The 12,836-nt window shown below is 40.5% G+C and overlaps 1 protein-coding gene across 5 annotated transcripts in view; it reads right to left on the reverse strand.

Moving 5' to 3' along the window:
* Positions 1-6,705: 6,705 nt before the first annotated feature.
* The window catches only part of Sestd1 (SEC14 and spectrin domain containing 1), a 96,747-nt gene continuing 90,616 nt past the window's right edge, over positions 6,706-12,836 (reverse strand). For all 5 annotated transcript variants that reach the window (XM_076569749.1, XM_076569747.1, XM_042275522.2 and 2 more), the window contains 3 exons: positions 12,159-12,350; positions 9,177-9,298; positions 6,706-7,883 (listed from right to left, as the gene is read on the reverse strand). In XM_076569749.1, coding sequence (XP_076425864.1) covers positions 7,754-7,883; positions 9,177-9,298; positions 12,159-12,350 — 444 coding nt within the window. In that variant the 3' untranslated portion in view covers positions 6,706-7,753. The remainder of the gene's footprint in view (positions 7,884-9,176; positions 9,299-12,158; positions 12,351-12,836) is intronic.

Here is a 12,836-nt window from a genome sequence, read left to right on the forward strand (position 1 = left end):
AATAATTCATGGCAGCAATTCTGGAGCTGCAATTATTTAGAGAAAAACATGATTTTGGTGGATAAAAAAGTTGATTTCTGTGGCTGGAGATCAGTGTCATAGTAGTTACCTAGAACACACCAAGCCCTGGGCTCAATCCCCAGACACACACACACACACACACACACCACCACACCCCAATCCTGTGGGAAGAGAAGAAATATAAGCACTATCTACCTCTGATGACACATCTACCCTGGTAATGCAGTAGGGGGCAAGAGAGCTTCATCTCTAAGCCACCCAGAAAAGGTGGCTGGGTTGTTAAAATAGAGAGAAACCCCTATTTTCTAGCATTTCAAATTATTCCAGAACAATCTACCTTTTCTTTTGTTTAAATAAAAGATTTTTAGAAAATATTGGTCAAAAATTTAAAGAATTAAAATAGGGTTAAAGATGTAAAACTCATCAGATTACATTACAGAGACCAGTAATGACTAAATTCTCCCTAGATTTTATGAACAACCTTTATTTACAGAAATCAAACTTGTCCAATAACAATATAGCAAAGAAATACATATCAAAATCTGCTGTCATTGTATTTTTATGGTTTTTATTGCATATTTACAATTTGGGCACATTATAAGGATATACAATAGAAGCCAAATTTCCCAGCCCTTAAAAATCCTATAGGAAAGGTTAGATAAATCACACACTGGTATATTTGAACATGGGTACTGGAAATATATGTATGATCATAATTTCACAGGCGAATACTCTGTGTAATGGAACAGAAGAAAACAATAGTACACAGTAGAAAAAAGTCACCCAAGTATGAAACAAAGAAAGCTGGGCTGAAAAGATGGAAACTATGCCCTTCAAAGGTTAAAAGTCTACAAAACCACACCGACCCGCTGTGTAAAACTGTGAGGTAGAGTTCTCGCTGTCCTCTTTTCTGCTTTTCTGACAACCACTGGGCACTTCCGCATACAGGTGTCTTTTTCAAGCTGTGGCACCAGGAACTGACTCTTGTATATCTTCCTGTTTTCTTCTGATCCACCCACTTCCCTCACAAGGTGCTCTTACTTCCCTTACTGAACGTGGGTGGCAAATGTCACATGACTGAGCTAGTGCCACTTCTTCTAGCTACAAAACTAGCATGCTTAGAGTGGAACCTTTCACAGAGTGGAGCTAATTCTAAGATTTCACGTCTTAGGAACCTCTTGCGGAGCTGTTTTGTGGCAGACAGGCTTCTTTACTTCCCTCAAATGCCAACTACCACATTCAAACATGAGTGCTATCTTTCTAGCCCAACTTCTCTTACTATTTAAATATGGGGACCAGAAAAATAGTTTACACCTTTTTACACACTCCAAATATAAAAATCAGAGTACAGAACAATCATATTGGGGAAAAGAATGATAGTTTCTTTTTAAAAACACCCCTATGAGCCAGCAATTTTGAGTATTTACCCATGAGCAGACAAATGACTATATTCACATAGATGTACATAAGAATGATCACTACAGCTTTGTTCATAATTGCTGCTCCTGCAAACAGCCCAGTTAGCCAATAAGAAAAACAAGTGGTAATATAAATGGGGACACAATACTCAGCAATAAAGTAGGGATGAATTAGTAATATACCAACTCCATGGAAAAAAATCTCCCAAATATAATGGTAGGGAAGAAGCCTTGTCAAAGAGAGTCATTGATGTCTGAAGCTAATAAAAATAAGTTCTAAAACAGAACGGTCTAACTCATAATAGGAAAAGAGCAGTGCTTGTCCTATGGGGGGCAGTGATTGATGAAAGGCCATCTGAGAGCTTTCTAGAATGGCAGGTTTTCCTCTATATAGTACTCCATGTATTTATGAAAATACAGTGCATGTGAATGTGCTGTGCATGTAAATTTTATACCAAAAGAAAGCTATAAGCAAGTCTGGAACCCTTGCTAGTGAGAGGTATGCTGAAGCATTTAGCTGGAAGCATATAGAGGTTTGCAATTTTAGATGCCTCAAAAAATAATCGGGATGGCTTGACAGACGGATGGGCACATGACAAAGCGAGTGTAACTAAGGCCCAGGTGGTGAGGATACTATGACATTGTTTTAAATTTTATAGACTTAACAGTTTTAGAGTAAAACTTTGGGAAACAGAAGGTTTGACATGTACCCCCTCCCCCCCAAAAATGCCCTTACAAAAATATTATCAACAAATACTTCTATGTGCCAATTTAGAAAATTAAGCTTCTCTTCAGAGTATGAGGAGAGCAATCAGCTCCCAAATCTACTCTGGTTCAAAACCGCCCAAGTAATATTTGGATCCTCTCACATTTTTGGAGAACTATATCTACCCTCATGTAATACTCAGAGAGACTTGACTGGCTGAAGACTACCTACCACCTGAGCTAAGAAGAAGACACATTCTTCAGAGAAAAAACAACCATAAGAATGGTTTGTTGTCGGGCGGTGGTGGTGCATGCCTCTAATCCCAGCACTCGGGAGGCAGAGCCAGGCAGATCTCTGTGAGTTCGAGGCCAGCCTGAGCTACCAAGTGAGCTCCAGGAAAAGCGCAAAGCTACATAGAGAAACCCTGTCTCGAAAAACCAAAAAAAAAAAAAAAAAAAAAGAATGGTTTGTGCTCCATCTTATCAACTACATCAGTCAGGAAAATAAAGCACACAGGTGTGAGGAGGCTTCAGAGGACAGGCATCTTCATCCTCCAGAGGCCGAACTATCTGGTCCCTCTAAGGACTTGGCCCCAAGATTGCTGGAAACTAGCCTCAGAGAGCATGGCCCCCATCAGAAATGGTGTTCCACATGTCCTACTTCAAACTCTTCACAGTTCTGCTCTAGATGCCTGACAGTAGCTATTTCTAGCCATATGTTTAGAATTCCTGTATCATGGCATATAGGAATTATATACTGTATCTTGCCTCATAAAGAGCTCTCCCCAAAATAATCCTGATTCTTTGAAATATTTACTCACCAGCTTTCATAATATTTAGTTTCAGCGCTGGCTTTTCTGTGCTCTTGATCTTCGTGTCCGAGCACAGGTTTTGCTGTGTTCTGAAGTGCACAGACTAGCATTTATTCTCAAGTCTCAGGTTTGCTTTAAACTACTGCAGGGGCATTAAGTCACACTGCACATCACATCCACTGACTGGCACCGTCATGGCACACCCTCATTTCTAAGCCTCTATTACAGGACTGGTCATTCCCCATTATCATCACTGACTAAGTCTGTCAAATTGCCTCTTCTCTACCCAAGACCAGCACTAATGGTGGTCTCAAGCCATGTCTACCTCAGTTTTGAGAGATTCTACAAATAGCCTCAGATTTACACTCTTGGTTTTATAGCATGTTTCCTTCTTAATACACTCCAACCGTGACTTTCTTTGGCTTATGGTAATTAGTGGAGTTAATGGAGTTGTCTCATGCCCTGTCAGACGCAACACAGATGATACTTGTGTTGTGTCCTCCATCTTAATGTTTTATCATCTTCCCACAGCAGAGTCTGTCAGCTTTAAGGCTTCATTCTACTGATGAGGGCACCAGCCCCAGCCTCGATACTTCAGGCATGTAATCTAAATGCCCATTTCTTTATCCACGGTGAGATGGGGGAGGGATGAAGAGGGCAGGGATGAAGTGGGTAGAGGTTAGGGAAGCACGCAGCAGAAGGAATAAACAGTGTGTCCTCTCCACCACTCCATGAATGTCACTAAAGACAGGGCAAGATTAAGGAACACTATTTTCTACTCTGCAGGATTATAGCAACGATGCCTTCCAGTGTACATGCCCCTTCAGTTTTCAATACTTCTGTAGATTATTATATTTCATTATTGGAATTGATGACTTGTGCACTTCATATTTTATAGTCTCAGGGATATTCACTGACATATATTGATTCTGAGAAGTCAACGAATGTCAAATGCTATTCATTTTGTTTCACCAAGATACTTGTTGGCTACATATCAGAAAATACTTTCTGTTCTCAATTGAGACTCTTCTAGAACTTAAAGTTAACACTGATAAGTTTGCTAATTCAGTTAACTGTTTTGGCTATCTTCACACATCTTTTTAAATCCTAGAGAGCTTTTTCTTTCGATGCTTAAGTGGATGATAGTCTATTTACTGATGCTTATTTCTGCCTGCCTCTTCTATACAGACTCAAGATCTACAGAATTACACCAGCTACAGTAGCTTTAGGTTTTAGCAGCCATCATGCTTTTCTTATGACTCGGTGTGCTTTGGGTAGGATGTAAGACATACACAAGAATACCAAATCTCTTCTGGAAAGTTATATAGCATATAAAAGGATGCTGAATGATCTCTACCAATGTATACTGTGCAGTGGACACAGTCACCCAACCTCACAAACATACCACTGCATGCAAAGGGGTTTAGATGAGAGAATAAGATTTGCTTAGCACTACCAAAAAGTAACTTGGCATGTTGTCAATGAGAAGATGCCAGTAACAACACTAACAGCATACCACACATCAGCTGAAAGTAATGGCGTGGTATTAAGAGCAGGTAACGTTCACAAGCCGATTTAAATCCCAGTAAAGTAAGAGATCCACTCAACTCTGCAGTAGTGAATCCCAGTGAGCAGGCTGAGCAGTTTCCCCAATATCACTAACGAATCACCCTTGCAAAACAGGGTCGAAGCAACGAGAACTGGGAACAAGGCCAAACTGATCTAAAGGAAGCTGTCATCTTTGCATCACAGCTCTGCTGAGTCAGACATGCACTAAGAGAAGACATCCAACTGCCATTGTCTACAGAGTTTGCACAGGAACAAAGACACAGGCAAAAACAAAGAAGGAAGGAAGGGAGGGAGGGAAGGGAGGAAGGGAAAGAAGGAAGGAAGGAAGGGAGGAAGGAAGGAAGGAAGGAAGGAAGGAAGGAAGGAAGGAAGGAAGGAAGGAAGGAAGAGAAAGAAGGAAGGAAGGAAGGGAGGAAGGAAGGAAGGAAGGAAGGAAGGGTAAGGAAGGAAGGAAGGAGGGAAGGAAGGGAGGGAGGGAGGGAGGGAGGAAGGAAGGAAGGAAGGAAGGAAGGAAGGAAGGAAGGAAGGAAGGAAGGAAGGAAGGAAGGAAGGGGACAAGGCAAACAGACACAACCTAACAAAGGTCGCCCAGCTGGCATCAGTCAATCCCTAGGAGAGACTAAAGTAATGCAGGGGCTGTGGCCCTGAACCAGTAAGAAAGAAGTACTTCTTTATAATTATACTTGTTATGTAATGTTAGTATCAACATAACAAAGGCCTGAGATTTCAGACAAACCAAAGCCACATCCTTCGAGTGTCCTCTAAGAGAACTGTGACCCTATCAGGAAGTCGGTCTGGGGCATTGCTGGGTTCTTAATTCCTAACTCTTGTGTGTCTACAAAGACACACACAGAAAGGGAGGGCAGCGCAAGTGCCGATGAAGAGTGACCATGCTCACTCTGTACATCTAGTTGCATCTGATTATTCAAATCATACACGGCATTCCCATATTCTGTCTTACTTTACTTTTTTGCAGGAAAGAGAGCTTAAGGTGTATGAAAATTAACTCATTTGGAATTAGGCATCCATGAGCTGATGGTATAATTACAAAGTCAAAATAAAACACTGATGACTCTGAAACTCAGGAAAAGAAACAGATACTGAATATAAGAAACACATCTAAAAGTTACATGTCTAAGGATCTAACATCATACACATTCCACAGAAGCAGATTTACAAGTCAGCCCTAACTCTAGAACATACCACTGTTTCAATACACCCCAGAGCACAGGGGATTATGTCTAATGCTTACAAGGGGACACAGGTAGAGGACTGAGCATGTGACACTCAGGAAGAGTCTAGGCACAAGACATGTGGGGCAACAGTCAGCCCCATGAAGGACCTTATGAAAACAGGAAAGGGTTAGCACCATCATGAAGACTGGAGAGTCACAGGAGCTCCTTACTCACAGGAGGCAAGCCCTGAAGGAGGGTTATCAAGTATAGAAAGAACTTCTGGATGGTCTCAGAGGCAGTGGCAGTGGTAGACAGGGGGAGCAGGTGAATTTTTCCCTGGACATTGTGGCACCGTTAATCAAAACTACTCCAGGAAGAAAAGGCAAGTATGATATGTCCTTCATTTAGGTGGAAATGGCAGGGAGGAGGCTGAAAGCCATGCATTTTAGATCAGACATGTAATGCAGGACACTGGGGATGGGGTGCCTAATGATCCAGAGCTGAGGACAGCAGCAGAGTGCGCATGTACAACAGACCTGTTTTACATGAGTTCAGAACCACACTCAGATACAGCAGAAGATATCATCTTTGAGGAATGGATTTGGGAGAGATCTAGAAATGGAGAGAAAGGGGTGGGGTGACAGAGAGCAAAAACATTCAATTGGGTAACTGGAAGAATAAGGTTGATTTTCAGAAGAACAGCTTCCTGTAGAGGGAGGTGTAATAGATACTGAAAGGTTCTGCAGAATGAGTGATGAGGATGGACGGGCAAGGAACATGGACTTCAAGGCTGGCAGAGAAGAAGAGGCTGGAGAAAACTGGCTTTAGCATAGGAGGGTATGTGAGCATCTCTATAGACCGCAAAAATAAACCAGCATACAATTCTTTGCATAATTCTGTACTAATCATAAATCCAGTTGTTTTTCACCTTAAAAAATCTTCTAAAATAAAAATTAACAATGTTAAATTATATACATTTTATAACTTAATACAAACATAAAAGCATTACCATTTTATGACAAATTTTATTTCTAAAGATCTGTACAGTTTTTGTGACTAGACTTCTTCAGGATGATTTTTGACTCTAGTATCATGAGATATTAAATATTATTAACAATTTCTGCTTTAGTTCCAGAGTAATTACTGTGATATAAAAGATTACATTGAAATAGTTAAGCATACCTTCATCCTCAGCCCTCCTTCCCCAAAGACAGGCATCTTTAGGGTAGTTAACAATTTGGACAGCATTTTTTAAGAGAAAAATTAAAAATAGTCTTCTATTATTATGTTCTTAAAGGTCTAATTTTTTTCACAATAAACATGCTTATTTTTTATTATATACACATGCATACATATGAAATTCCTGCCTAAAATACATGCAGCCTCCATTAAAACCAAATGATCAGCCCATCCTCACAACCCTAAGAATGCCCTTTTAGTAAGGCACTCGTGTTTAGAATTAGGATGTAACTACCAAATTAAAGAAGACTTTTATTAAGCACAGACAACTTTTAATACATTATGAATACAATAGGAAAATGTCTTTCAATTAATATGATATATCAAAGATCTGAAGGGTTTTAATCATATAGACAATAAAAAATAATCAAATTTTAAGAATTACAAAGTAAAATTTTGAGGACACCACTATCCACTAACAGTCTAACTATGGTCTAAATATTCTACATCACCTGGGGAGGAAGGGCAATCGTGTTTTTGTAGAGAATTCCTAAACTCCGATTAGCACCATTCAGAAGCTTATTATCAGTTGTTCATCTACAAACTGACAAGTCAGGTCAAGCATGAAAGCATGGACTCAGTGCAGTGTTTACAGTTCCTTCTTCTAAGATACCTGGAGTCTACAGCATCAAAGCGTGCTACGTGATTATGCCTCGGTAGCTGAGAGGTGTTAGCATTTAGAGACGTGTTGTGGGAAGGAAGAAGGCTTATCCTGCTGGGAAATTCATCTTAGTGAGCTGTGGCTACCACAGCAGTATGCCAACAGCAAAGACGTGTGGGCATATGACCTGCAGATCTGTGGGAGCTGCGGACATTAGCTTTCCGAGGTCACCATTTCGGGATGTCTCAGCTGCTGCCTTTTGAGACTGACCAGTTTCATTCTGTCTCTGATGTGTTCTGCAGTAGAAGCCATGTCACTTGGACTCCCAAAATATTGTTCAGTTCTAAAATCAGAACACATGGAAAATACACAGGTTAATACAAATTCATTTAACTGTAACAAGTGCATAAAAGCAAATGTTATCATAAAATGTGATACAGCCTATGAGCAGAAATTAGTTTATTTGCACCTGGCACCCAGTCTGCTGGGATTGCTGCAGATAAATCATATGACATTAAGCTACTTTTGAAAGTTCAAATCCAGATATCCCTAGAGATTTTTCTCAGTATAGACTATGAGTAATGTTCTTCCAAGGGGAAAAACTGTTAATTTTTTTTCAATATGAATTCCAAACACCCACTAGAAGTTTGTGACACAGCAGTATGTCCTTTGTGTCACATATCTAAGTTCTTTCTATACATTGGCTCCAGGATGCCCCTGTCCCACCCTTGATCTGAAAAAGCACAATTACTCCATCCTGTTATCAAGTGTGGGAACCAAGACACAGAGAGCTGAAGTCACTGCTAGGAAATAAGAAAAGGAGCCGAGACACTGGGCTCCAGCCTCGGTATTCTCCTCCATCATGTGAGCACAAAGCAAGGATACTTTGCTTCTATTTGATGGCTTGGTTTCTCTATTGTTTGAATTAACTTCCTTTGCACTACCTCTCAGTTACTCAGTGACAAGGTCTAGATCTCCAGCAATCCAAAAACTCTTGATTCTTTTCCTGGCTTGTTGATTTTGACATCAGGTCGTCCCACATTGGAAATAGAAAAGAAGGTGCAGATCAGGGCCTGATGACCTTCCACATGACAAATCTCAGATGCCTTAGGGGCCCATGAGAAGAAGACAGGTCTGGAGCCAGATAGACTTGAGACTGTCCTAACTCTAACACCTGGAAACTATAAAATGCTGGTCCTCTTACTAAATTGGAGCCTCCGTTCCTTCAGTTCTAAGTCACGAATAATCACGCTGGCCTGGATCTATCTGGTCTAAGCAATGAAGGTAAAGAGTTGAAGCTGCTTGATTGGTGTATCTTAGGAGCTCATAGGTCTCAGTCCCTTCCTGACCCTCCCCATTCTGAATGGGGCCGAAAATCTCACAACTCCCCATTGTCACAGCTCAGGCTAGAAGTCCACGTCTCAAAATAATCTGCAATCGTCCATCTATAAGTTGTCAAGAACATTAGCAAACACCATCACTGCTGCCAACAGCCGGATTGGGACTTCTTTCAAGTTAAACTAATTTATTGTAGGAGTTGAAAATGTGGACCAAAATGAAAGTGCTTGGTCTTCTGAAGAATAGATTTTCTTCTCTCAATGATTTAACTTTTAAATGATAAGAACATGCACCATACCCATCGGGGTAAACCACCGGGACAGTGAGTCTATCCAAAAGTGACTTCCCAACGGCTTCAATTTCCTCAAACTGCTCCTCATCATTAATTGCTTCAGGCTCTTCTGGACAGTCTTGCAAAATCTGTAGCAAACAAAAGGGGTAGTACCAATCAAAACTGCGAAGGCAATCAATCCCACTTGACCTCTGTCAGTTGAAGAAGGTGTTCTGGTTCCATGCTTAGTGTCCTGCCGTGAGTATCAACTACACGAGACTGAGCTATGACTGCCATAAGTATCAACTGTACGAGACTGAGCTGTGGCTGGTGAAGAAATTCTCATCACAAATGAGCAAAAAAAAGCATATCTCTGGTAACAATATATAATCAGGAGTACAAAAAAAAAATCTCTGGTGATTTCTAGGAAAGAAATAATGGAATGCTATTTGGAAAATGAATAGAACTAATGGTTAAGAAATAGTGTCTAGCTTATTAGACAACCATTTACTAAACATTTAATGAGATGTTTACTTAGCAAAGCAGAGTGTGAATGTCAGATTCTGTTCTTAAGGAGTTTATAGACTTCAAAACTCAAAGAAACTGTAAAACCACAACCAACATAGTGTGTGCAAACGTAACTGACATGCAGATCTGCTGATTTCACTGGTTATAATTCTAATATAGAAAGCTCTACCATTTCAAAGACATTTCATTCTCTTTTTTTAATTTAAAAACTCAAGATTTGGATTCAAACTAGGATATTTTTCAGTTATTATGTTGTACAATTTGCTTACAGTCATAGTCGAGCTCATGCTTACCTTCTGAAAGAAAGCAGTCAAGAGGAGAAATAGTACATGACGACAAAGAGCTTTATTTAAGTTTGCTCAATAAAATGGGCCATTATAAGCAAGATGAAGGCCAGGGATGAAAAACAAACAAAGAAACAAAAAACCCCCAAACAAAAACACCAACTTTCTATTTTAAAATCTTGTAACTATATGTATTTTTATATACCTTTTAAAGAATTCTCAATTTAAAAACACTCTCACATTTAAAAATAGTCTCCTAAAATGTCATCTGTGGGTTAGGAAGCTGCGAGATTCTCTTTTGATAGAGGCAGGGTACTGGGCCAAGACGGGGTGGGGCTTCAGGCCCTGCACGGGCACACGCACCCTGTACAAGCCCATTAAGCACAACAGTTAAGGTCTACACTTTTCTGGATGAGTAACACAGTTTATAATAATGGAAAATGCTCACTGAAATCATCAGCAGATAAACAAGTCAAGCCATCTTCTGTAGCTGAAGTTTTTTCTGGTCCTGTCCAGCCCCATAGACCCCACAGCCACTTATAAAATAATCATTTAAAAACTTATATTAATTAAAATTGTTTGACCATTATCTCAGGCCTACCACTGACTAGCTCTTACACTTAAACTCAGCCCATTTTTGTTAATCTATATATTGTCACATGTTCCATGGCTTTACCTGTGTGCCATGACATGTTGCTCCCTAGATGGCAGGCTGGCATTTCCTGACTCAACCTTTTTTTTTCCCCCCAGAATTTTCCTTGTCTGTTTGTCCCTCCTATACTTCCTGCCTGGCTACTGGCCAATCAGCTTTTTATTTATCAACCTATCAGAGCGACACATTCACAGCATACAGAGCGACATCCCACAGCAACCTTCTATACTTTCTCCATCCTCATTAGGACTCTGTCTGTCTATTGTCTGACTAGGGCTTCTCTTACTCAGCCTACCCTTGAACTCGGGATCTTCCTGCTTCAGTTTCTGGAGTACTGTGACTATAGGTATGGACCAACACATAGGTATGGACCAACATACTCAATGTCATTGGGCCCATTTTAACAAAAACACCAGTCTGCGCAGTTCAGCAAGCAGGTGAGAGAATCAGCTACATCATTTTCAATAGTGTGCTTCAAAAACAAAATCCCTCAGTTCCTGAGGTACCCTGTCACATCTGTTTGCTCCGAATTCCTGAGGCTCCCTGTCACATTTGTTCATCCTGAGATGAGGCTATAACTTAGGCTTTCCACATATTACTGCATATTTTAAATCTGCATATAAACTCCCACTGTAAGAGATCAACACAGAATTAACTACCTAATAAAACTTCCTTCTTGAATGGGCATGTACTCAGTATCACCACTGTGAAGAGAAATGGGTTCTGACAAAAATTTGCCCAAATAACACGACTATTTTTATTATTGGCTTCTCTAACTAATGACATAAAACTATGGAGAAATAAATTCTAGAATGAATCTTTAAAAATAATCATGGAACAAAGGTTTTGTTTTTAGTTTCATTAGTTTACTTGGCCAGCCTTTACCCTGAATTATGAAATCACCAAGTAACTTTTAAAACCTTTCTGACAATTACTACAGACATAGTTCCAAAATAGTTTCCTTTCTTGGCCCAATGAAAGAGCCTGACAAGGTGATGGCGGAGTGCAGAGAGAGACCTGAACCTTGACTGGCCTGGGAGGGGCAAGGAGAGAGGAAGCCAGGACCCTTATAGCTCTGTAATCCCCTGGCCAAGCACTCTAGCCTCAGGAGACTTAGTGTAGACACTTTGAGATAATACATATTCAATGAACCTTAGCAACAAAATGGATATGAACAGTAACACATAGATTAATGATATAATTACATTATTCCAACTAACATTTTAAACATTTGCAATGAATACCATCAAGGAAACATTTTGTTGTTGCTGTTATTTAGACTTTAAAAGAGAATACAATGGGGCTGGAGAGGTCTCAATGGTTAAAAACACTGGCTACTTTTCCAAAGGACTTGGGCTCAATTTCTAGCACCCACATGATGATGCAAAACCATCCACAGCTGCAGTCCCAGGGGATTTGACACCCTCTTCTGGCCTCTGCAGGCACTGTACTGCATGTGGTGCACAGACTTAAATTCAGGCAAACACACACACACACATTAAAAAAAAAAATCTCAAAAATAATTCTGTTTAAGATTCTGCCTACCTTTTCAGCATTTGAGTGAAAGGCAATAGCCATTTCCAACCTATGCACTCTCTCTTCAGATGCTACTGTGAACTGCTTCCACACTCTGTTCAGTCGAGGAAGTGTGTCCCCTGAGGACCGGGAAGTACAGCGCAAAGACTGGCACAGAACGACCGTGGCCTGCAGCAACTGTCTGCCATAGTCGTAAGTACTCTAGGGAGGAAACCCACCGAGTTAGAACACAAGCAACTGGTAAGGAAGGAGGTGGGGAGACTGTGTGGCACCACTGTACACCTGTACCACATGGATCCAGTGGCCTGTCAGCAATCTGCAAACACAATTAACAAATCAGGGCTGTTTCTTTAGACTTCTGTCCATTCTGTGCTCGCCATTTCAGCCGGCTAAATTCTACTGGCCAAAAAGAATGTCAGCTCTGATTACCAAAGAGAAGAGGTGAAGTGAGCTTTCCCACACTACATATAGGAAAGTAAAGTATGACAGTGTGAATTCCGCATCAGGGAAAATACACAAACATACTCTCAATCCCAGAACAACTCTGTATTGCTATGCTAATTCTAGTGATACACTGGGAATGTTGCTTCTAATCTGCTGTCACTAACAAGACCTCACAGTAATTCTGTCAACTGCCTGATAGTCTAAATGGCACAGCATATAATACAGAGCAGAGGGAGCCCAGAG

The sequence above is a fragment of the Peromyscus maniculatus genome, chromosome 4 (assembly GCF_049852395.1).
Source record: "Peromyscus maniculatus bairdii isolate BWxNUB_F1_BW_parent chromosome 4, HU_Pman_BW_mat_3.1, whole genome shotgun sequence".
In the NCBI taxonomy this organism is placed as follows: Eukaryota; Metazoa; Chordata; class Mammalia; order Rodentia; family Cricetidae; genus Peromyscus; species Peromyscus maniculatus.